Here is a 26,714-nt window from a genome sequence, read left to right on the forward strand (position 1 = left end):
ACTTCATTGAGCAGAGTGCTCATTCAGGACAAAAGATAACAGTAGCTTCTTCAAAGCAGCATCACAAACAATTAAGACTGAAGTGATGCATGCTTTCTCAGAGCAGATTTAATTTGTGTGGGTATACAGTTATGGGCATCCATTTGCCTGCTAATGATATTAACCCATATTTAGTATAAGGCACATGTTTTGCCCAGGAGCAGTAACCCATACCAACCAACCAGATGTTTGCTTTTAAACAGGTGACCAGTAAATGCTACCTGCTGATAGTATAGTATATGGATAGTACAGATGACTAGACCTGTAGCAAACATTACTATTTTAGGGAACTTCCGGGACTTTGTAGCTAATTCAACACATTCTGAGGCTGATCATATAATTTGGCCAATAGGTGGATCTGTTCTTGAAATATCTATAATGCAAAAAAATTTGGAGCAATGAACAAACTCTAGGAAAAAATGTATTATCCAAGCCAGCATATTCAGCCTTTAACAGCACTGGGTATTCACTCAAATAACAATGATGGCCAGAGTAGCATTAAATTAAATTCTATTTGTTTTATTTAAAAAGCAGGTTTCTTAACATTTCACAGAGCATTACATAAGTAACAGCCTAGGGCACAACATTGGGGGGGAGGGGCGCCAGGCAGGTGCCTCTTCTGTCACCTACCCCTAGTTCCAGGCCCTTTGACCCCATTGCGTCACCCCAACATTGGCCCCGGCAACCCTGCCCCCATCTGTACACATTGGTCCATAATATCTACTGTCATGTTTAATTGCCTAAAACCAAAATTGGGTCAAGCTCTTGAGAAATTCATTCGTACATATCAGGAATGTCCAAACTAAAATGTAAAATTAGTTCATTATTTTTTACCACTGAAGCAATCCAAATGTATGTAGTTACTATGAGTCTCTTGGTTTGTCATTTACAAACAGAGCTTCATAGTTAAAAATTCTTTGCTTCAGACTAGAGGGCTGATTTACTTATTTTTTTATTACATTGTTGTTTTATTCAGTCTGCTACCAGTTAGAAATTTAAAACAATGAGCTGTTTGGTGCTATGGGTAATTGTACTGGTGCAAACATCTTTGTTTCATAAACAGCATGTATCATCTGAAATATAAAACTATTGTGCCAGGCCGGTGTACAGTGGCGTAACTACAGAGGAAACAGACCCAGCAGTCGTGAGGGGGACAGGGAGGCCCAGACCATGGGGTCTACTTCCTCTTTAGTCGGTAGAAATCCCCCCTCCCTAGCAGGGGACATAAGCGGGCAGGTGGAGGGAGGACCAGGTAGGGGCTCCTGTGCACATTGAACCCCTCCAATAATTTTTTCACTTCAGCCAATTAACATATAGTACTGCTTTCAGCCCAGCTTGTGTGCTATTACTGGCATCCCACTCCCATGGAACTAAGCCACATTGGAGTATTGGTTGAGGATGGAGGGACTGGCCGCGAGTGGGTGGGTGATGGCACAACAAGGTGAGGGCTGGCAGCTAGCATGCAGCGACATAAAAGAACAGGCCCGGATTTGTGGAGAGGCCACAAAGGCCCGGGCCTAGGGCGGCAGAAATGTAGGGGCGGCATGCCGCCCCACCGCAACGGAATTTTTTAAGTTTTTTTCAATACGGAGCAGTGGGAACTTCTACCCACTGCTCCGTATGGGGCTTTAAATGTATGCACATGCGCGCTCACGGGGCGCGCAGGGGGGGCGGGGTAGGGGGGACGAGCGGTTGTTCGCGCATACGCATTGGGGGGGGCCTAGGGGCGCCCAGAAAACAAATCCGGCCCTGTACAAGAAGGCAGTGGGATGTTGGTGAACAGTAGTGGTCGCCATTGGGGAGCTGGTCGGGAGCAGGGATGATATCAAGCAGCCTTGGACACCTGTATCTCTTTTAGAGAGATGGGGCCATCCCCCAGTCTTCCCATGTAATACTAACACAATGATATTGGTTTTATGAACATATCAGAGTCACATTAATACTGAACAAACATTATGCCTTGAATATTGTTGTCTTTAATTTTTACAAACCTTTTTTCTTTGAGGAATCTTCATATCCAAAAAGCTTTGATTTAAACTCGGTAGGGTTGTTAAAATGGGTGTGGGAAGGATTTCACATAGCTTAATATCAGTGTCAGAAAAAAATATTTTTGTAAATTATCTTTACTGTTTAAAATGTTTCGTTTTGAAGCTACAGACCAGGATTCTCACTGATCTGCTCTCTGCCCTCTCTTTAAGGGATTTCTCAAACTGGCAAAATTCAGCCAATCAGATCAATGAAATGCAAATGAAGCAGGAGAGGGATGGAATGAACATTATCCAGTTCAGTGTTAACTTCCTGTTAGTGCACAAGTTGGTGTTGGTGATCCCTTTCAAAGAGAGAGCAGAGGAGAGAGAGTTTTTAGCAGTGCTGATCCTGGTCTATAGCTTCAAAACTAAACATTTTAAATAATAAAGATGAACAAAAATGTTTTATCTGACAGGGGCTCCTCAAATTCAGACTACTGTCTTAAAGTGAACATTCCCTTTAATAAAGTAACAGTAAATAAAGTGGACTGATGACAGCATAAGCAGCGAATGATTTTGATGGTCTGTGTTTAGTCTTAACAGCCAGAATATGTTGTAAATGTCTCCTTGAGGTCATTATGTAATGGGAAACCTTATTACTAACCCAGTGCAGTATGATGATGCTTCCTTTATAGCAGTAGTTAATAAAACCCGTTGTATAAAGAGTAAGCCTAAGCAACAAATCTAAAGTGCAACATCCCCATCTCTGAGCTAAAAAAATGTGTGTGCCTTGGCAGATAGCTAGCGCTCTGCCCCCCACCCCTCACCCCAGTGCTACTCCATTAATAAAAGCATACATCCTTTCTTTTCGGTACAGGACTTAATTATAAGGCTTATTTGGCTTTAACTAATGTTTAACTAAATTGCAAGCACAGCCATATCAGCGAGAGATCACAGTGATTCAAGCTAAAGCAATGGCAGCTGCAATGTTATATGGAAATTCCTATTCTATGATACCTGTGTATGCCTCTTACCTATTAACTGCCACAGCGGTAATTTACTCATTGTTCTCACTGAAAAGAGCAGGTACTTTATGTCTGCCTGTGACACTCCGCTTAAAAACAGCTTAGAAACGTGCTTAATTACACACTAGTCATCCATGAAACATAACTAGGAACCACAAAGCCCAGAGACAAGCACATAAAACTGTACTGGCAAGGTGTGTGCTTACCTAGTATAACTGCTGACATCATTAACTCTTCATAAGGTACTGGGTTTCAGCTTCCCTCTGTGCTCCAGTGGTGCCATAGAGATGGCAGCTGTTATCCACAATAGTGCCTGGGGTCTTCTGTCTAATATACTCTTTCACACTCCCTTCTAACTAATTCTCCCTCTCCTTTACCCGATGGTGTAGCAGCTCTGCGCCCAAATGCATCATAGGCCCACCCCTTTTGGTCCTGTCCTTTACCCATTTCATGGGCTGGTAAAGGGCCCACAAAAAGGTGGCAACCCTAGATATCCTCCACCACCACTGCTTTAATATGTTTTTCACAGTAACAATAAAAAAAGATCTGTCTACTGCAGACATTCTTTAAAGGACGCAAAACAGTGCTGGCCAACTGTCGGCCCGCAAGTCACATCCGACATGTGTCCCCCCTTCCTGTGGTCCCCCACCTGTCTGACTGCTGTGACCTTTATGTAATAAATGGTATCAGTACTGAGATTAACTGGCCCCCTGCAGTGTTCACGGCTAGGAATTAACAGAATGCCTCTCGAATGCTGGGAAAACTATATCACATCAGTGATGGGGACTACAAAATCAGCAAATGCCATGGTCCAGGGCACTCCTGTAGCCATGGGGTCTGCTGTATTGTAGTAATGCTACTGTACCCATGCCCCTCTGCAATCCTACCTACAATACCTGCACTCTTGTACCACAGAAAACATTGTTAGATATAAACTTCTTATGTCATGCCTCAATTTTGCCTTAATTTGATACTCTGGCCATTCCATTCTAAAGCAAATTTTCCACGCACTTGGTATCAGTAATCAACACACATTGTGGTTCTCTTACATTTCTTACTGATCCTTGTCTGTTTAGCAATCTCCTCTTCTCTGGCTTAGCTAAGTGTGGGGTGCCTCTGGGTTCTGTACTCACCCACTGTTGTTCTCCCTGAACATTCCTTTTTTTTTTGGGATACCTCGTCCATTAATTTTAACATCTTTATATACAGATGACTGTCAGATTTAGACACCCCTTTATGGTCAATGTCCAAACCCTTGTGTTTAGCTGCATTTTACCCTCATATTTGTGCTTGTAATCTACCCAATTAAATGTTAACCTCTACAGGCCAGGGACCACCTGACCCCCATGTATATTACCACTTGATTTGTGTAGTTTTCCATATAATCTATATTCCCTGGTAACAGGCTGCATACACGGAAAGGAAGGTTGGTTTACAGAGAGGCTTCCCAGTAGACTTGTTTTAATTTTGCTTGTACCAACAAAAATGAAACTGCCCCTTAAACAATTTCCTGGCAGTCAGGAAAATATTTAATAAACTGAATTTTATTTAAGCATTTACTGTCACTATGCAACATGATATACTAATTCACAGGGTTGGACTGGGGCTTGCAGGGCCCACCGGAGCTGCCGCCCCAGGGACTCCACACCCCCTAGGGTGCCCCTGCCAACTGCGTCCCCTTCACCCCCCGACAGGGGCCAACCACCCAGCGTCCTCCCCTGAGTAAGTGAAATGCGTCAGGGGAGGGACACTGACGGCCGGGGGAGCACCGACAAGTATCGGGTCCCCCAAGGCCCAGTCTGGCCCTGCCAATACATGCATTAGGTTATGACAGCTACACAGAGTGCAAGTGGCAATACTGGAAGGTGGAAAGACAGTCCCACCAATCATGGCAGAGGAAGGTGCAGTTTGCCTGTGCAACTTTTTATCTGATAAAATTGCATAGTCTAAAGACCAGAAGATGGATTTAATCAATACACCCATGTTAGCAAGCCATTCCCAATTTTCCATAAATTGCATTTTGTTCAAAGGGCTTCAATAATATGCAAAAGAAACAGCACCATACTATCCAGCGGTGCCAAATTTCAGGGAGCAGTTATGATTCATGGGCCCAGAAGTGGCGGGGCTTACTAAAAATGGGGTTTCAGATGGATCAAAGGCATGTTTAGTTGTAACATGCTAAAGCAAGGCATGGCCTGAATTGTTTCATGTTTCAAACCTGAAATGATGGGAGGTATGCGTCACTCCAAACTGGCACAGCATGGCATATTCAGCTCTCTGACCCTTTTTAGTTGGCACTCTATGGAATGTGTGGAATGAATGACAAAATAGGCCAAATATTCTGTTATATTGCATTTAGTTAAATTATGTGGGGAGGCCTATTTATCAAAAACAAAATGTGAACTTTTCAAAAATAGTTTTTTTTAATTCAAATAAACTCTAAAATGAAAAAATAATACAAACTCTTAAAAAATTTTGAAAACTTTAAATAAATTGCTTACATTTTGCAAAAAAACAACACCAAAGATTTTAGAGTTTTTTGCATTTAATAAATATCAAATATTCATGTTTTGGAGACCCTCATTCAAATTTGTCAGTTTTAGCAGAAGGAAAGTTGAATCGTGCAAAAATTCAAACTAGAACACTGATAAATCAGCCCCTTAGCGTACAGTTTTAAAAACCTGTGTGTCCAGAGCGATGGTTGGCTCCAAATAAGTATTTTATCATGGGCAGAATAATTATATCATGCTACAGCAGTACATAATATACCATTTTGACTAAAATAGAGCAAATATACACAGACATCCAATCCATGGATTTACACTTTTGCCAGATGTAAGACAGCAATATGCTTGTGTAATGTTTTACTGTTTTGTGTAATGTTGCCTTTTAATGGAAAGAAATCAAATAATCACTTCAATAATAATCATAATCTCACAGTCACTGAATACCCCAGCTGGTACATGCTAGGAACTATGCATAGTGTAAACTGGGCAAATCCTGGATAGATATAAAGGCACATACCTCCCAACTGTCCCAATTCTCAATGGACTGTCCCAATTTAAACAGCTCAGCCCGCAGTCCTGGATTCCCTTTGATCTCCTGCACTGAATGCCAAAAAAGATACAAAGTTTCTCAAACTTAATTAGATAAGCAGGCTTTTGGAGAAAGCCCAGAATACTCAACACCTGCACAGAGATACAATTGTAACTAATTAGCTAAATAAGCTTCTTTCATTAGCAAAATTGTAATAACACATAAAACAAGGCCCCAAAACTCCCATAAATGTGTTCAAACTTTACATGCCCTGCCAAATTGTGTCAAATATGAGTGGTATTTAGAGGGTGTAGTCACAAAAATGGGCGTGGCATTTATTTTTATCCCACTTTGAATTTTTTGAATGTTGGGAGGTATGAAGGCATATAGTACCAGGAGCTAACTTCCCCTCACTAATATACTAAATGGTAGTGTGTTGGGGTAATCCTAAATTGAGAAGGATCTGGGGATTTTTGGAGATAACAAGTTGTCTAATTCTAGGAAATGTCATTCAGTGGCTACTAAAGCAAATGAAGTTGTGTGTGTGTCTGCCTCACCTTGAGTATGCAGTACAGTTTTGGGTTCCAGTCCTTAAGAAGGATATTAATGAGCTGGAGAGAGTGCAGAGACCTGCAACACCTGTAAGTGAACTTCGGGTAGACTTCCCAGGCCACTGAAATAGGTCATTGAATTGTTACAGACTTTTTGCACTCTGGATTTCATTGATGGTAGGCAGGTGCCTCTAGGGTTGAACTTGATGGGCTTCAACTCATCACTAATAATATCAAAGCAAGATCTGAAAACTATTAGCCTTATTGACAAATGCAGTGAAAAGTGCAAAATTTGGATGAAAATTGTCTTATTTTTTACCCACAATCCATTGTTTTTCCCCAAAATTCCAGCATAATTGCAAGCACCTGCTAAGTTGTCTCAACTGCAACTTGCACCAAGCACTTGCAAATAAGCACCCGTTTTGGTGTATCAAATGTAAGCCGCAGCACGCCATGGCTGGAACTAGAGGCATGCAATGAACATGCCTCAGACACAGTTGGGGGGGGCACAAGCTGAATGGGACTGTGTGACACGGACAGGTGGGAACGAGCCGTGTGCAGAGCAATTGATTTCAGTGGTAAGAGGGTGGCCAATTTAAAGTAAAGTAGCATTTGTCTTAGGCACTAATACTACTTGGCCCAGCTACAAGGCACACAGTTTTCCTTATGCAATTGAACTCAAAGGAACCCTGAATAAGCACCAGGTCCAGGTTGTCAGCCTGTGTACAAGTGCATAACCCATCAGAGCAGGCCATATGGACACAAGTACCTTTTTAAATGTCATCAATGTGCACTTATTTCTAAATCCATTTTAGCCCTTAGTACTTCAGCTTCATAAATAAGCCTTTATCGACAAGTGGGCCCAGAAATTGCAGGTGATGATTAAAACTGTACTGTCAATAAAAATTATATTTTTTTTTACAGGGAAAATTTCTGGTGAACTATTTGTGGGCCCATGGGGGAAGGGCCTGTTAACCAGATAATATGGGGCCCCAGGTTACTGATGGTAACCCTGGGGATATAAATTAAGCTTAGCAGTACATCATATAACAGCTTCCCTAAAAACCCACTGATTGGACAAGTAGCCTCACTGTTTCATTCTGGGTTGCTGACAAGTCAACAAATGTATATGTGCATGTGTAAATAACACTGCACTAGAGACAATAAGGGACAAAAGGCATTTTCCTGCATATATCAGCTATGCAAGGGAGTTTGTTTATTAGAACAGTTCCACACATATCTGTGTATTACTGACTCCTCCAGGCAATATGTAACTTTCCCCACAATTCCTTTTTTTGTTTGCTCCTAGCACCAGTCCTCCATTTGCACATGCCTTTGATTCCTATTTATTATGTGGCTAGTGCTTTGTTAGTCATACTGCCCCTGCCTCCCAGGGCTAGTGAAGTTTCTGACTGGGGTTTCACTGATTGAAGTTTAAGAATTGCTGGTTTGCTATAGAATGCAGGCAAGGTCTGGATGGAAAATGCCACAGACGTCATTTATCAGGAACATAGGTCTTAGTTAAAAAGCTTCCATTGCCCTGTGCCACGCCACCAGCCCAGCTTCTGACTCACTGGAAGCCACGGGACATGTAGTTACCATTGTTAAAACAGACCTCCTTTCCTACAGAATGTTTCTTTCAATAGCTATTGAATAGTATTTGATCTCTGCCAAACAGTTTGTCCTTGTGTTATCCCTTTTTACCTATGGTCCTGCTGAGCCCAGGTATCTTAATTTTCTAGGAACCCAAAGCAAACACAAAGCTATTATCTTGACAAACTAAAGAGCAAGCAAAACATTTAATCCTTAAGGTCCCCATACACGGGTCGATAGTAGCTGCTGATATCGGTCCCTTGGACCGATTCGGCAGCTAATCGGCACGTGTATGGGCACTCCTGACGGGCCTGCCCAACCGATATCTGGCCTGAAATCGGCCAGATCTCGATCAGGCAGGTTAGAAATCTAGTCGGATCGGGGACCGCATCGGCTAGACCCCAGGGCCAAACGTTCGAATTACGCTGGATTCTCCCGATATCGCCCACCCGTAGGTGGGGGATATCAGGAGAAGATCTGCTTGCTTGGTGAGAGCGGATCTGCCCGTGTATGGGGACCTTTAGAGAGAGCAGTGAGCACCACTCATTATATGGAAATGGCTTTGGTGTCTGACTCCGTTATATTAGCCGGGAAGGATGATCTGTAAAGAAAAGGCTTGAGTGAAGGGAATATACATGTAAGAGTATATTTTATTCTGCAAAAGAGCATTACTTCCTCTGTGGGTTTAGAAATAATAGGGTTCTAGCTTAGCAACAAGTAAGGGTTTCTTGTGCAGTGTCAGTCTCCCAAGATCCACCCAATAGTGGAACAGATGTCTCAACTCAATCTGGTCAGTGGCTGACGCAGGATATGTCACATAAAGGTTTAGTCCTCGGGTACTGAAAGAACTTCAACTTTTGCCAGGCCTCTATTTCTTATTTTCTCAGACTGGTATGGTACCTATGGATTGGAAGAAAACTGATGTCATTTCAGTATTCAAAAAGAGATTATGATCTCAGACTGACAATTACAGGCCAGTAGGTTTGACATCTGTGAGGGCAAGTTATTTGACTTGTTAAGGGATCACATTCATAATTACATACTGGAGAATGCCATTATGAGCAGTAATCAAGATGGCTTTTTTAAACATAGATCATGTCTGATAAATTTGTTTTGTACATGGAAAACTGGCTACAGGTTTGTGTACAGAGGGCGGGTTGTTAATGGTACATTCTCTAATTGGAGCACGGTTCTTAGTGGGGTTCTGTATTGGGATTTATTTAACTTGTTTATTAATGACTAAGGGGAGAGTATAATAAGTAATGTATTTGTGTTTGCAAATTGCATAAAACAATGCATCCAAATTAAAGGAACAGCAAGAGGAAACCGCACAACTTCAGAAAAAAGAAAGCAATGCGTAGGGCTTTCCATTGATGACTCCCTTTATTGCTGGTGGAAAGCATTTTCGGGGAGATTAGTCGCCCGGGGTAGCAGAGAAGTATTACAGGCAACAAATCTTCCCATGAGGCATTAGCCTTATATAAACAAAGCTGGTATGTAGCCATGGGGGACAGCCATTCAAGAAGGTAAAAAGGAGAAAAGGCACAGGTTACATAACAACCCTTGCAGCAAGATCTTAAAAAGCTGACAGTCTGGGTGGCTAAGTGGTAGATGAGATTTAATGTTGATAAATGTAAGGTCATGCACCTGGGATACAAAAACATGCAAGCCCCGTATACCCTTAATGGGACTGCACTAGGCAAATCCATAATGGAGAAGGACCTTGGAGTCCTTGTAGATAATAAACTTGGCTGTAGCAAGCAATGCCAGGCAGCAGCTGCAAGGGCAAACAAGGTTTTAAGCTGTATTAATAGGGCCATAGAATTGCAGGAGGAGGGGGGCATTCTTTCACTTTGCAGAGTGCTGGCCCCATCTAGAATATGCCGTGCAGTTTTGGTCTCCAGTGCTCAAACAGGACATTATTGAGTTAGAGAGGGTCCAGAGAAGGGCAACTAAGCTGGTAAAGGGGATGGAAAGTCTCAGTAATGAAGAAAGACTGGCCAAGTTGGGTCTGTTTATGCTGGAGTAACAACCCCACAAGGGGAGATATGATAACAATGTATGAATATATAAAGGGGACATATTAATAAAAATCTCTCTTTATTTACTAGTAGGTCATTCAAGCAGACGCGAGGGCACCCATTTCGATTAAAAGAAAGTGTTATTGCAGAGAGAACTAGCAGATACATTAGGTAGCTTTTTGAAGGGGTTGGATGGCTTATTAGCAAGTGAGAAAATACAGTGTTATAGAAAGTAGGTCTGCTTCAGGGACTGGTCCAGCTGCCATCTTTGGATTCAGGAAGCATTATTTCCCCCCTCTGAGACAAATTGGAAAAGCTTCAGAAGATGTTTTTTACCTTCCTTTGGACTAACAGGCAGGTTTTACATAGACATAAAAGGTTGAACTCAATACGTGTGTGGTTTTCAATCTAACGTACTATGTTACAATTCACTGCAGTAAACAGTTACCTTGAGAAGCATTTAAAGGCATACAGCATTATTCTAACCATAATGTTTCAATATAGTTAGCCAAACTGTAATCTATAAAGGCTGGAGTGAGCAGATGTCTAACATAATAGCCAGAATACTACTTCCTATATTCAGCTCTATAACCTGTTAGTCAGTCAGCGAATTGAAGGGGGGGCCACATGGGGCATAATTGCTCTGTTAGTTTTGCTTTTGGTCCTTACCTGTGTGTTTTCAGTGAATTCACATAGAGGCAATACGCAGGGGTGATTTGGGGCATTTTTCAACAAGGGCATTCAGGTAATTCACACAAAAGCAAATAGCGGAGGTGCAATTTAGGAGGATTAAATAATTTCTAGTAATGCAAGCATTTTGTTTCCGTTATGCCTAACATTGCTGTTTGTATGGACCTCCATCTGAGAATCTGCCTGCTAGCACCCCTCAGTATGACTGCTGCATAACTAGACAAGGTGTTGCTGTGCATTGTTCTGCAAAGTACAGACTGTGAGGAGGCCGGTACTAATTGTTGCTGACGGAATGTCCATGCAGAACAGTACAAAGCTGCACATATACATAACAAGTGTGGTATGTTTGGTTGCTAAACAGTTTCCTTGGCAATGGCAGGGGTGCCTGGTCAGATAAATGCACTGGTATGCTGAAATGCAAGAGTTAATATGAATAAAAAAAGTTTCAAAATTCACTTATAGACATTTGCCATTACACAGAACAGAACATAAAAGCATTAATGCAATGGATGTGTTGTGTAGCAATGAGACTCTAATCCTATGGTCTGAACCCAAAACTGCCAATTCCTCTGGCAAAGAGACATTCTTCTACCCATACCCAATACATATTAAACTAAGGTGCATATTTAAGGCTGAACCAATTACTGGGTTGCAGAACTGACTCCCAGACCTGATCTGGGACCCCTGAGAAAGCCCTGCCTTAACATAAAACTCTATGGAGCTCAATGTGATTATAATTTAGGAATTCCTCTACAGGCCAAAAAACAAATGGTATTCCTCTAAATATGAGAAATAATGACTGAGCTTCTTTCAACAGCCAAACATTTCTGTACATTTAGATTCCCACCGTCAAAATGCTGCAATAACACAAAAAAAGATAAAAGAATAGTAAATACTTCAGCAACAACAAAAAGAAAAAATGTAGACTACTTACAAAATGTCTCAAAATACTGTCTGCATATTTAAAGTTCATTTCTAAGTTAAATGGGATGAATAAGACTCTTTAGTGAATGGGCCCCTGTGCAATGTACAGTAAGATTGGCCACAGCTCTACAGAACATAAGCATCAGCTGTGAGCGCCGCTCAGTCATTCAACCTAGAACATTCCCTTTAACATGCAGGGTTACGTCTGCCCAACCGTGACCTATTAGACAGCCTCCGATGTCAGATTGTTGTTGTTATTATAAAAATGGCTCATGGATTCATCAGGGGCTGAACGCATGCACGTTTCTGCTTTCTCCTGGTTATATTCACCAGGGGATTATTTTTCATTTCCTGCTTTAAAAAGCATAAGCCAAATATGATTTCGAGGATACAGGTTTGGGATCAGTTATCGATAATGCTTGGGACCGGAGGTCTTTCTGGAATTTGGATCTCCATACCTTAGTTCTACTAAAAAAAAAAGTATTTAAACATTAAAGGAATACTGTCATTCGAAAACTTTTTTCCCCAAAACACTTCGGTTAATAGAGCTTCTCCAGCAGAATCCTGCATTGAAATCCATTTTTCAAAAGCACAGATTTCTTTATGTTGAATTTTGTTTTTTTGTCTCAGGGTACTACAGCCATGTGTCTCCAAGTTGGAGTGCTATCACCCCCCTCCCAGCGGCCGATCAGCAGAACAATGGGAAGGGAGCAAGATAGCAGCTTCCCGGTAGTTATCAGAATAGCACTCAATAGTAAGAAATCCAAGTCCGGGTTGGGACTCCTCCAGTTACATGGGAGTAGGAGAAACAATAGGTTATCTGAAAGCAGTTCTAATGTGTAACGCTGGCTCCTCCTGAGGATGCACTGAGATGGCGCCTACACATTAATACTACAGCTAAAAAGAAAATACATTTGTTGGTTCAAGAATAAAATGTTAAATGGTAGAGTGAATTATTTGCTACGTAAACAGTGTAATTTAGAAATAAAATCATGACAGAATCCTTTAAATAAACCCAATAGAGAGTTGCCTTCAATAAGGATTCATTATATCTTAGTTGGGATCAAATACAAGGTACAGTTTTATTATTACAGAGAAAAAGGGGTCTATGGGAGATGGCCTTTCTATAATGGGTTTCTAAATAACAGATTCCATACCTGCATTGGCTGCCATGAGAGATCTTAATTAACCTTAGCCAAATGGGTTGCAGTTGTCTTGTAAAAAGGTATCAATAAGGTACTGGGCAAAAAAACTATACTGAGACGTTTCAGTAACTGGCATAGGAATTCTAACTTGGAAAAAAAGCTGGTGTGGGAGGAAATTTCTGTACCTTAGAAGTAATATTTAAAGGATACTAACATTAGACAATGATTGTAGTTTTGCTCAGAAACAAAACATTGGACTGGGTACTTTACGTGCTTTACCCTGGGTAAATCTCCTTCCCTTCTTTTCCAAACCAGCACAAATTAAGAACCACATAGTAAATGTAAAAATAAAATGGCAATATCCCTTTAGAGAAAGGAATTGATTGCAGTAAGTGCTCCGTGAATGGCTACTGTAGAAGATAAAATGCTGCCATTCCATAGACATTTATTTACCAACAATGTATGCTTTATTGAAAGTTGACAAGTGCAACAGTTAAATACATTGACGTGTTACAACTGTTTAGAGAACATGCACAACATATGCATACTACCTTACAGCTCATATGTTCCATTGTGTTAGCAGAATGCGATAAGTCACAGCTGGAGTGTCTAAACCAAAACTAAAACATCAGTGAACTGGGTTTTACTTCAAGAGATAACTCACCAGCCAAGGCCATTTCTGAAAAAATAATACACAAAAAGTGGCATAAATCTGCCATGTCCTAAACAGTTGATCGGGTGTGTTGCAGGCTAACGCCTTTAGTGACAGAGGAACCCGCCACTCAGGCTCTTCTGCCGCAAAAGGAGGAAGCAGCTTTAAAATAAAATAATAATAAAAAAAACTAGTCAAATTATTAAGTTCAATCAATGAAACCACTAAATTTCAATCTGTACAACCTAAGCAGTACTTACAAGTGGTCTATATTACAGAGTACTTACACTACATACAGAAATATACAGTAGGCAAATTAACTTCATTGAAATCATTCTAATTTTGCAACAGTGTGTTCTTTTTCTAAAATGCTCTGTGCATACAATCTTGCCTTAGATTAGAGAAAGAAAAGACAAACTAAAGGCTCAGCTGTCTAGGAGAAATGCTGAGTATACCTCAAAACCTGGGCAACCCATGGACCTATAAAGGCTGCAGAACTACAGCTCTCAGCGTCCCACTGCCAACCAAAGAATGCCAAGACCTGTTGTACTAGCACTCTGGGAGGGTCGCAGGTTGTCCCTGTAGCTACTGGGAACTTGTGAGTTTGTGTAAGTTGGGGCTTTCATTCCCCTAGGTACACAGACAACAGAAGAGAGACTTCAGGCTAATTCCAGTAGTACTGCTTTACACACATACACTTGGATGTTCTTGCAACATTTACAGCGCAGCACTGGATTACATGGAAAATTAATAGCAATTAAAAAAAAAAAAACACTCTTTCCGTCAAAGGATGGGAAGAGTGAAAAAAAGGTTTAATACTGAAAAGAAAAGGGGCGTGTGCAGCAAAGAAGTGGGAGGCACGGGCGGTACCTGTGCGGCAAATATACAGATCAGAGAGGCACATCCAGGGGTGAGTGCGTCTTGGGCAATTGTCTTGTCATTGCTGAAATTACTAGGACACTTCATTTCCATAGAAAAAGCTCAGATTTTGGTTGCCTCCTTTGAAAATACCATAGTCACAATTTTTTAGTAGTCAAACGTTGAACTGCAGTCACATTTCATGGTGCTTTGGAGCCTTCAGAATAAAATGTCTAGATGATAGGTGCATTCAACGTTCCCCACCATGACAGCGCTGTTCGGTTACTAAAAGTCACAGCAGATGTATGTCCCACTGAAAGTGTGAGCAACTGTGTTCAACGGCTATGCAGAGGGGCCTGTGCTTTGTGGTGTGGGCTGAGCAGGTGCTGCAGTACTTCCCGGAGGCTGGGAACAAGTTGATGAGGAAGAAGGAGGTGAACCTGCCTGGAGCTGAGCCTGGAACTGAGCCAGCTGCTCAGGACTCGCGAGTGTCTTCAGCAAGTTGTTTTCCTGCTCCAGCTGTGAGTTCTTTTCAATGAGCTCCTTGATTTGTTCCTTAAGGACTTCCACTTCTTCCCTTACTGCATACATGAGGTGACTCTTCACCAGATCCTAGGAGACAACAATAAGCAGTTAGATTTCTAATTATAAGCACAAAAGTCTAATGTGGGGACCCAGTAATGTCAAGTTATGCCAGTAGGTAAACCTCTCCCTGACCCAACAAGACAGAAGTGTTTATAACAATAACGAACCGCTAATGCAGCAGCAGCAAATATTATGGCCTGTGCCTGTTTAATTAATATATGTCCCTGTTTTAGGGGCAAGTAAGTAGAATAACTGGCCATCCTGTCAGCCTTAATTGTAGCAATACCTTAATCTACAAACATTCCAGCAATATGGCTCTGCCAAGGAGAAAAAAACATCTCCCAGAGTCTCCATAATAAGTATGGCACATAGCTATTCCTATTTGTTGCAGAATTTTCTTAGAGTAACAGGCAGATCATTCTACAGATTACATTGCAAAGTCTTGAATACGAGTGAGTGTGAGAGGAAGTAATGAGAGGAGTTGAGAAGCAGGTCAGCAGAGGAGCATAACAAGCGTGTTGGTTGGTATCTAGAGATAAGATCAGAGATGCAGGGTGGGGCACAGTTATGAACTGCTTTAAATGTGAGGGTAATAAATCTGAACTACATTCTGGATGGTAGCGGAAGCCAGAGCAGGGATTGGCTAAGTGGCATAATCTCTAAACTGCCAAACTAACCCAAGGAACCAGGACCTGATGCTGGTCCCACTAAAGAGGCAACTTACTTTACTTATTGCTCATGCAGTCAAGGGAAAAAATATTATTATACTATCACTTATCTCTTAGGTGTGCTCAGATATAATGTTCCCTGCCTGAGCAAGCAGAGAAATCCCAGACATGTTGCTGGTAGGGAGCTCTGCCCTGAACCCTCTCAGCAGCCTCAATTCTCCCTGCCAAACTCTGGCGTGCAGGCATTTTATCATTTGATAAAATATTATACAAGGAACACAATGAATATGTGTAAAAAAAGCTGCTAACAGATTATATTTGCATTTTTTATCTTTAGCGAAATCATGGCTCCTAAACACATGCATTTAGAAAAATCCACCCCATTGTTTCAAGAAGATGCACGAGATACACAGAACCTGATGGTAATTGCACAAGATATTGCCCAATAGGAAAGTAGGGGCTCTGTTAACTCTCACATTCCCATATAGAGGAACCACAGCACAGGAATACCTTACGGTGATTTGTAAATGTAATTGCTACTGGCATTTCCAGCCTGGCAGTATATATTGTCTACACTTGATTCCAACTCTAAAATGCAGCTGATTAACAGCCCGGGAGGAGAGTGGACTTCTGCTTACATTGACCCACACAAAAGAAAGGGATGAATACACTGTGTTCTCAACTGCACCTTTAAAAATAACTATATCAATATCTGCAATCTACATTGGAAAGTTTTTTAAAACTGCATTTTCTTTCATTGTGATAAATGAATATACAATAAATATTATTTATACAGGAGAACAGGATCCGCTCACACACTACTTCAGAGAAATGTATACATATTTATTAGAAACAGGCAAACTGATGTTTCCGCTGGTAACACAGCCGAACCCAACGTTGACAAAGGCTGGGTTACTATGAAAGTTAGGTTTGGATGGGTTACCACCAGAAACACCAGTTTGCCTGTTTCTAATAAATATGTATAAAATTCCCTGAAGTTGTGTGTGAGTGGATCCTGTTCTCCTGTAACTATTGATTAAGACTCATTGAGGACTGCACCCAAGCACAATACTTTTCAGTTACGCGAGTGAGTATATATCTATACACATATATATATATATTATATATATATATATATTTATATATTGATCTGAGAGTAGAACTGTGTCTCTGTGGTAATTAATAGGTATGGAAAGAAAAAGCTTCCTACTCTCAGGTGCAAATTAAAAGATAAACAGAAATATATGTGCAATGGAATAAAGTATTACTCAGGGCAAGCAATGAAGCTGGTATACATACAAAGGCAGAGGGGCTAATATGACTGCGGTGGAAGCTCCCAGGTATACATAGTTGGGGTAGGGCTAGTGGAGGCACATTTTTAGCAAGGGGAAATAGAGTATGACTAGTTAGTAGAAAAGTTCTTATCACCACAGCAGGCTGCAATGTATCAGTGGGGATGATCCCAATGAGAACAAAAGCAGCCATGGCACAGCACCCAGGCACCAAACCCGGCCTGCACCGGCTCTAGCCAGTCTGAGCAAAGCGGCTTGCCGCATAGTGTTTTCCTCCTCAGTGACATCACTATAGAAGAGGCTGCGCCCCGCCCACCCTGGCTGCTGGCGGCCAATCAGCGAGCGAGCTATTTATAACTGGGCGCTCTCGGCTCTCCTCCTGCCTAGTAACAGCGCGTTGGGAATGGCGTGAGAGCGGCGGCTGAGAGAGAGTCGCGGGCATTGCTCCAATAACATGTAGCGGCTGCGGGAGTGCGGGCCAAATACACGGCTGCTCCTGCGCCCTGACTATCAGCCGCTAGCCAGTGTGTAACAGTACAAATAAGAGCCAGGGCCGGCACACCTGGGGTGTAGAATAGATGCAGGGACATTAGCGTTCCTCTCAGCAGAAAGAGGCAGGTGGCACAGTTCGGATTCCCCCGCTCCCGGGAGCCTCTGGGCTACGGATGGGCCCTGGGGCTACAGAAAGCCCGCAATTTGCTGCATTGTGCCCCCCCCCCCGTACGTCAGTGGTACCTACCATGGCTTGTTCGATCTTGTTATCGATAGCTACCACGCTGGCACCGGAGGAGCTGCAAGACAAAGAGAAAGCGCGGCGTTAGCACTGGGGACTTGGTTCATAGGGATGCTGCAAAGAAAACAACGTTATTACCCCCCCCCCAGCCTTCCTGCCCAGTGCCTGCCATTATTCTCCCACACACACATATATATATAATATGTATATAGCGCACATACTGTCACTACCCATGGTACAGCAGCAGCCAGCACGGAGCGCCACGGCACACATTTACCTACTGTCCACTGTAACCGCCGGGCTGTCTGTCCCGAGCAGAGCGGACAAGAAGGAGATGGAGAAGTGTCTCAGCTGGCAGACCCCAAGATCCATAGCTGCCCTGTTCTACATTGGGGAATTGGGCGCTCCCCAGCTGGCAGGACGGAGATGGGCGCCCCGGGGCACGCCGGGCTCGGCGATGCTGATGCTTTTGCTGCTGCTGGAAGAAATGTCCCAGGTCAGCGCTTCCCAGGATCAGCTCAAGCCTGAGAGCTCATTGCATAATCTATGCAGGCAGCGCGAAGCCCATTGGCAGAGCCAGCGCTCGGAAACGCCCACTATACTGATGCAACCCTTTCAGGCCGGCGCTGAGCCGGGTCTCATGTTAAAAAAAAAAACTGAGGGTTGGATGGCGGCAGCACTTGCGCTAAAGGAGAGACGGGGGCCAGATTGCCCGTACAGCGAGGCAGGGCAGGAGGGGCCCCAGCGAACAGACACCTGCACGCTACAATAATCCATCCGGGCTGCTATCCTCCCCTACCCCGTGTAGAATGCGTGAGAACGCTCTGCAGTGCGCTATCGCCCCCTAGTGGGGAGGACTCGCCACAACTACTCAGTAGCAACTGTATCCATGGGGTACCAGTGTAAACACCGCTCTCACCATTACTAAGCACTATACATTCCGTTTCCATCAAGCAGACCCCATTGCGCCAAGCACACGGGCAGCAGCACACTCTTCTATGGGCAAGTACATACCTACTGTCCCCCCACTCCCCGCCGCCTGTTGGGCCAGATACAGCCTTCCCAGAGAATATGCCCTGCTTCTATTAAAGGGGCATCCATTGAAACGACAGAAAAGTTGGCTACCCATTTAATTCGCAAAAGACTGTAAAGCAGTTAGGACCCCCATGGGATGGGCTGGGGACACTTGTAAAGTAGGTCTGATTTTAAACTATAGCACTAAACTCACCCTTTCAAGAAATAGGTATTGATCAGAGTGAGTGAAATGTTGGCTACTAATCAATATATCTTTATTATTAAGGCCCAGTGGAATGCTAAACCATGTACTACCCAAGTAGTGAGCTTGCAGGGCAGAGTACTCCTCTTACACATATATACACACACACACACACACACACACACAAACCAATTCAGCAGCCCCTCTGGGAGGGATGTAACTCTGTAGTTTCTTGAGGACCTTTAGTAGGGTGCATCACCTTTAAGTTACCTTTTAATATGTTATAGAAAGGCCAATTCTAAGCAACTTTTAAATTAGTCTTCGTTATTTGTTTTTCATAGTTACTGAATTATTTGCCTTCGTCTTCTAACTCTTTGCAGCTCTTTGAATGGGGGTCACTGACCCCAGCAGTCAAAAAACTATTGGTCTGTGAGGCTTCAGTTTAATTGTTGTTACTTTATATAACTTATTTTCTATTCAGGTCCTCTCCTATTCATATATTATTCTTTCATTCAAACCACACCCTGGTTGCTAAGGTGATTTGGATCCTAGCAACCAGCTGCTGAAACTCCTAGCTGGAGAGCTGCTTAACAAAAACTAAAAATAATGAAAAATGAAGACCAATTGCAAACTGTCTCAGAATATTACTCTTACATCATACTAAAAGTTAACTTAAAGGTGAACTTCAAGGTAATGCCACACTGAGTATAAGCTCAGGCCAAAAATCCCCTCTGCGCATATGTGCTTTATTTATTTATTTTTAGTCTTCTGTATCTGCACCTGGAGCCAATGCACCAGCATGGGTGCAGACATGCAGAGCAGATTTTGGCACCGAAAATGCATACTTACACATTTCAGCGCCCAAATCCACCCAGTGTGTCTGTACGCATGCTGACACAATGGCTGCAGAAATAAGCAAAGGGGCAGTTTCTCTGCCTGTGTGCAAGTGCAGCATGGCACTTACGATTAAACGGGCTAGCGGTATATAGAGTCATGCACATACAGTCCAGGTATGACATGTTAATGTCGTTACAGTGAGGAACATAAGTATTTGAACACCCTGCAATTTTGCAAGTTCTCCCACTTAGAAATCATGGAGGGGTCTGAAAATCACATTTTAGGTGCATTCCCACTGTGAGAGACAGCATTTAAAAAAAAAAAAAAAATCAGGAAATCACATTGTATGATTTTTAAAGAATGTATTTGTTTTGCACTGCTGCACATAAGTATTTGAACACCTGAGAAAATCAGTGTTAATATTTGGTACAGAAGCCTTTGTTTGCAATTACAGAGGTCAAACGTTTCCTGTAGTTCTTGACCAGGTTTGCACACACTGCAACAGGGATATTGGCCCACTCCTCCATACAGATCTCCTCTAGATCTGTCAGGTTTCGGGGCTGTCACTGAGCAACACGGAGTTTCAGCTCCCTCCAAAGATTTTCTATTTAGGTCTGGAGACAGGCTAGGCCACTCCAGAACCTTGATATGCCTCTTACGGAGCCACTCCTTGGTTACCCTGGCTGTGTGCTTCGGGTCATTGTCATGTTGGAAGACCCAGCCACGACCCATCATTAATGCTCTGATTGAGGGAAGGAGGTTGTTGCTCAAAATCTCACAATACATGGCCCCATTCATCCTCTCCTTAATACAGTGCAGTCGTCCTGTCCCCTTCGCAGAAAAGCACCCCCAAAGCATGATGTTACCACCCCCATTCTTCACAGTAGGGATGGTGTTCTTGGGATGCAACTCATCCTTATTTTTCCTCCAAACACGGCGAGTGAAGTTTAGACCAAAAAGTTCTACTTTGGTCTCATCTGACCACTTGACTTTCTCCCATGCCTCCTCTGGATCATCCAGATGGTCATTGGCAAACTTCAGAGGGGCCTGGACATGTGATGACTTGAGCAGGGGAACCTTCCGTGCAATGCATGATTTGAAACCATGACAGTGTAGTGTTCTACCAACAGTGCCCTTTGAAACTGTAGTCCCAGCTCTCTTCATGTCATTGACCAGCTCCTCCCTTGTAGTTTTGGGCTGATTCCTCACCTTTCTTATCATCAGTGATACCCCACGAGGTGAGATCTTGCATGGAGCCCCAATCCTAGGGAGACCGACAGTCATCTTTAGCCTCTTCCATTTTCTAACAATTGCTACAACAGTTGATTTAGTTTCACCAAGCTGCTTGGCAATTGCCCCTTAGCCCTTTCCAGCCTTGTGGAGGTCCACAATTTTGTCTCTGGTGTCTTTTGACAGCTCTTTGGTCTTGCCCATGGTAGTAGTTGGAGTCCGACTGACTGTGGGGTGGACAGGTGTCTTTAAAGAGCTCAGACAGGTCCTACTAATTTAGATTAATGAGTGGAGTAGAGGTGGACTATTTAAAGGCAGACTAACAGGTCTTTGAGAGCCAGAATTCTTGCTGATTGCCAGGTGTTCAAATACTTATGTGCAGCAGTGCAATACAAATAAATTCTTTAAAAATCTCAGACCCCTCCATGATTTCGAAGTGGGAGAATTTGCAAAATCGCAGGGTGTTCAAATCCTTATGTTCCTCACTGTATATACACAAAGACAAATATATACATTTTACTGTTGAAGAGCATGGTTTAACTTGCAAAGGACTGCATGCTGCCAAAGGCCATTGTATATTTAAAAGGGAAACTATACCCCTAAACACTGTGGGGGCAGATTTATCGAAATGTCAGTTTAGAGCTTCATACATAAAAACTCATCCATGCTCTGTACATTTCTATGGGATTTTTAGAAGAGTATTTATTAAATGGGTGAAAGTTAGTAGTCACCATTTGATAAATATGCTTATTAAAAACCCCATAGAAATAGAACGTGGTTGAGTTTTGATGTATTAAGCTCTAAACTTGCATTTTTATATATCTGCCCCATGTCAATAAAAATAAACAAGCCCATATTGTAAAGGCAAAATAAAAAAAACAAACATTTTTCAAGTCCCCTACTGCAACACTGCCATTTATAAGTACTGAATACTGTCCCTCTGGCTTATATGAATCACTGTGTTCCTACACAAACCAAGGCACACATACATGCTAGGATACATCAGCCAATGAATGGGCAGAGCTGTGCCACTGACTCCAACACTTCTTACAGTCAGAGCTGCATTATTTCCTGTCAGGTGATTAGTGTGTGGCACAGACCATCGCAAAATGGTGGCTCAAAGCAAAAGATGTAACATATTTACCAACACGTACATGCCAATTCAATGAGATTCTTTGAATGTCACTTAAAAGGATACAAATTATCTGTAAAATGTCATTCAGAACACAGATATACACAAACTAAAAGCAGCCATCAAATCCTGTGGCATGGGCCTACCATTTTTAGAACAGGGGTGCCCAAAAGGCAGAATCTGATCTACAAGCAGATCTTGAGCTGGGGACCAGTAGAACATTTTAGCAGTGCCCACAAAGTCAATAATGGGGAAAACAGAAGACTGATCTTTAGGACACTGTAAAACAATGGATTCAGAAGATGGTGTCAGAAAGGGCTAAAAATGCATTAAAGTTACATGTTCCATGGCAGTGTAACAACTATAAAGTGGTAAACCCTGACACCATATCTTCACCAAAGGGATTAAAGAATGATAAAGGGTGGGCATCCCCTGTTAAAAAAAACCATAGACATTCAGTGTTTGCTAACCAACTAAACATGTATCATACATGCATATGTGCTGCCCTGCAAAGCAGCTTGCCATTTACACCTTCTCTAGACCTGACACAAAAAAATGGCCTGGAGATACCAAAGGGGTCTGGAAAGGTCTTTGGCTGCTCTCCTTTCATTTAATGCCAATGTTAATCAACTCTTGCTTGATGTAACTTTTCTTTCTGCCCCATCAATGCCTGTTACGGAATGGGAAGATAAGATCCCTAGCTTTCTATACAGATGCACCACTGGCATAAAAATTACAGAGCGACAGATAACTTAGATTCTAGCTGTCTCAGTTCAATTCAAGTCTATAGGAAGTACACTGAGTAAGTTACAAAACAAAACCAGTCTTTCTTCTAGCTATGATCTAGCTGTGCTTAATTAAAATTATTTATTAACAGCAGCCAGGAAGGCTTCTTTACCAACATATTTCAGCCACTTTAGGTATGCCAAAACTGGCCATAATGCTTACTATCTATTGACCCCCCCCAGTTAAACTTGAAGAAAAACATAAGAAAGGACATGAGTAGCAGAAGAGAAAGTAATGTGTTTAAGTCTCAACCATGAGATTTGGAAATTCAGTTAGAACATATAGATATAAGTTCTGCTTATCTTTGAAGGTTACATCCCCTGGCTAGGCTAGCAGCATCATGGCTGGGTCAGGTTCTATTGGAAGAACCATGACTTTAAAGAAAAAAGCAGAAGATTTTGGTCCACTGAACACATATACTTAGACAAGGACATATAATGAAGAACCAAGTGTCCAGACAGTCCCCGCACCATGGCAATTTGTCAACCTTTGCAGGAATCGTACAGTTAAGGCATTCGGGAAATGTGTAGGTGCGGTGTAGAAATATTTGTCTGTTATCAATTTGTCTATGATGATTCAGTCGGGGCAAGCAGTTGTCTAACTCCATCACTCCACTGTTCCTGGCTTAGCACTGCTTTATTCTGTGACTAGTGACGAGCAAATCTCTCCTGCTTCACAAAATTCAAAATCTGATTTGCAAAAATGCAAACATTTTTGCAGCCATTGAAGTCTATGGGCATTAATTGCATGGCAAAAACTGGTGAAACATTTATCACTAGCTGTGGTAGTTGTTTTTGGTTGTTCCAGAATGTAATTAGTTGGCATATATTGGAAAGAGGCTTAGCAACCTCTTGATATTGTAGTTTGAGTACTGTAGTAGAAAATGTTACTTGTGCACCTGAGAATTTGAGGCTTGGCCACATGTCTTAACTGCAGATATCTAAAGTATACACTGGGGCCCAGTTAGTAGGTGGCCTTATTTGCTCAAAAGTCAGCAGTTGTCCTTTAGGGTATAAATTGCTTACAGATTTTAGTTCTGCTTGTGCTCATATTTAGTAGCCCAGCAGGCCATAAAAGTGTAGAGGTGTGCAATAACAATAGAGAAAAGTTGGAAAAGTGTTCCCCCTTTTGGAATCAGGAGTTATTTAAGAGGCAGTCTTGGCTTTGAGGGCTGTAACTATAAATATAGTTTGATGTTATTCATTTAGGTGAAGGGAATCAAACCAGAGTCTCCATGGACCCAAGTATAGTTGCCTTCAACTATAATGAAGTGGGTGAGTTAGAAGAGTTGCCCCAGACCTGTGAGCCCTGCCTTTTTATGGTAGATTGGCAATTCGTCTGTGTGCTGGTCTTCAGACCAGTAATGATTGTAGCATTGAGAAATGTTTCCATTAGAGGCTCTATGACTAAACAGTAGTGGGAATCCATCTTGTTTAAAGGAACAGTAACACCACAAAATGAAAGGGTATAAAACTAAATAAAATATATGCACTGTTGCCCTGCACTGGTAAAACTGGTGTGTTTGCTACAGTAACACTACTATAATTTATATAATAAGCTGCTGTGTAGCCATGGGGGCAGCTATTCAAGCTGGAAAAAAGGAGAAAAGGCACAGGTTACATAGCAGATAACAGATAAGCTCTGTAGCATACAATGGTGTTTTATATGTTATCTGCTATGTGCCTGTGCCTTTTCTCCTTTGAATGGCTGCCCCCATGGCTACACAGCAGCTTATTTATATAAATTATAGTAGACTTTCTGACGTAAACATACAACTTTTACCAGTGCAGGGCAGCAGCACATTATATTTTAGTTACTTTTATACACTTTCATTTTTTGGTGTTACTGTTCCTTTAATATCTGACAAAGGGGCATGCCCCAAAACATTACATTTTTGTACTAAATACGCACATAGGGGCTTTGTCCAACTTGCAGTCTCCACGTTGTGCCTCTATTTTTGTCTTTTTCAAATTAAATATTGGAGTGTGTTGATCACTCATTATATACTGAGCACTGGGTGGACAAATGCTTTTATAAGGGTCATGGAACTACGAGGTGACTTCTAATATTCTAGATTATTATAATACACCTGTTTTCAGTGATGTGACAGAATTCACATCAATACGCACCAATTATAGCTGATCACTACCCTTTATAAGGATATCATTTATAGGATATTCATGGCTTTTGTCCAATATATATTTATACATCCCAAAATATCTGCATTATTTAAACAATATTATGGGGTGCTTGGTCAAAATAACAAAAGCTTCAAAGGACATGCACTCCCTCCAAACATTTATTTTTCAAAATATTATGTGTTACCTATACACAGTATAAAAACACATTTATATTTTTTCCCTACTTCATATTACTATTTATTTAGACACACAAATTGCCTACTTATTTCTTTAGGTTTACTACGGGTTGTTTTGATCAAAATGCCTTCTGCTCAACTACCAGGGATACCAATAGGAAAGGGGCATAAGTCACCCTGAAACAGCAGTTACTTGAATTGGATCACTCACAGCCTTCTCAGTAATGTGAAAAAATGGTGACTCAAGGCAATTAGCAGGCTGCCACTATAAATTATGTTATATGTTCCATTTAACATTAGAGTGTCAATCCCCGCTGTGTAACAATGGCTGATAAATATTATAGCCACTTCCACTCATAAGTCTAAATTCCTGCAGGTGACCAGTTTGCTCAGAGATTCAGCATGTATATGAGCGAATGAACCTGTAGTCCAGAAAAAGATCTATACAACACACTTTGGGGACATTTACAGACAACCACCTGCAAAAGCCATATTTTACTAGGCAACACCCATGATTCTTAAGGGTGAATACAAATACTTGCCATACACTCCTAGAAATATAAACTGTTCTTGAAAATCACATTTTCACTATATTCATATAAGACGTGTGACAAACCATACTTATTGCACATTTAAAATGATTAAAACGGAATTAAAAAGATCTAACCATCCCCCTTTTTTGACACTGATGACCAGGTAGATGAAAACATGAATACGTTGTTGCCTTCTGATTAATGGTTGCAAAAGACAGCATGTATTTGGTTCTATCACAAGTCCAAAATGCAATGAGAAGTAGTCAGAGAAATAAACAAGTAAATTTGTCTGAACCCTATTTAAAAACTCTCCCAGGTACAGAAGGCATCTCTCTGTAGAGTATTGCACCATGGGGACTGATGCCATTTTTCCATGAACGAAAGGTGCTTACAGGACTAAAATGCGTAAACATCATTAGTGTTAAAAGGCATAAAAGTGCACATTACTATTGAGAGCATGTAACCTAGTAATTTGGATTGAAAAAAAGACATGTCCATCGAGTGCAACACTTTTATCAAAAATATTGTTTACAACAAAAAACAGATCTGTATAGATTGTAAAAATCAAATTACTATAAGCCACACACCCTGGCTATGTCCAGTTTGCTCAACCCATGCACCAAACATCCAGCGGCCAAAAAGTGCTCCTCATTCACTGCTACTTAAGCTCAACTCAATCTACTACTTACCATTTCTCTCCCTTAAGACATTTCTAGTGCTGCACTTTGCTAGAACTTCCTCACAAATGTCAATAGACTTTTTTTTTACAATTTTATATTTTTAAAGTGCTTAATTACCTATATTTTCTATATAGGCACCCGAGGGCCTAGGGGGCAGCCCATGGGAACATATGTAACGGAAAAAAATGCTCCTTTTCCAAACAT

At 41.7% G+C, this 26,714-nt stretch overlaps 1 protein-coding gene across 5 annotated transcripts in view; it reads right to left on the reverse strand.

The window, feature by feature from the left end:
• Positions 1–13,430: 13,430 nt before the first annotated feature.
• The window catches only part of tsc22d1 (TSC22 domain family member 1), a 53,438-nt gene continuing 40,154 nt past the window's right edge, over positions 13,431–26,714 (reverse strand). Inside the window, 3 exon segments of one of the 5 annotated variants that reach the window (NM_001244922.1) lie at positions 13,431–15,113; positions 17,786–17,837; positions 18,057–18,280. In NM_001244922.1, coding sequence (NP_001231851.1) covers positions 14,844–15,113; positions 17,786–17,837; positions 18,057–18,151 — 417 coding nt within the window. In that variant the 5' untranslated portion in view covers positions 18,152–18,280 and the 3' untranslated portion in view covers positions 13,431–14,843. 5 annotated transcript variants of the gene reach the window in all.

The sequence above is a fragment of the Xenopus tropicalis genome, chromosome 2 (genome assembly GCF_000004195.4).
Source record: "Xenopus tropicalis strain Nigerian chromosome 2, UCB_Xtro_10.0, whole genome shotgun sequence".
In the NCBI taxonomy this organism is placed as follows: domain Eukaryota; kingdom Metazoa; phylum Chordata; class Amphibia; order Anura; family Pipidae; genus Xenopus; species Xenopus tropicalis.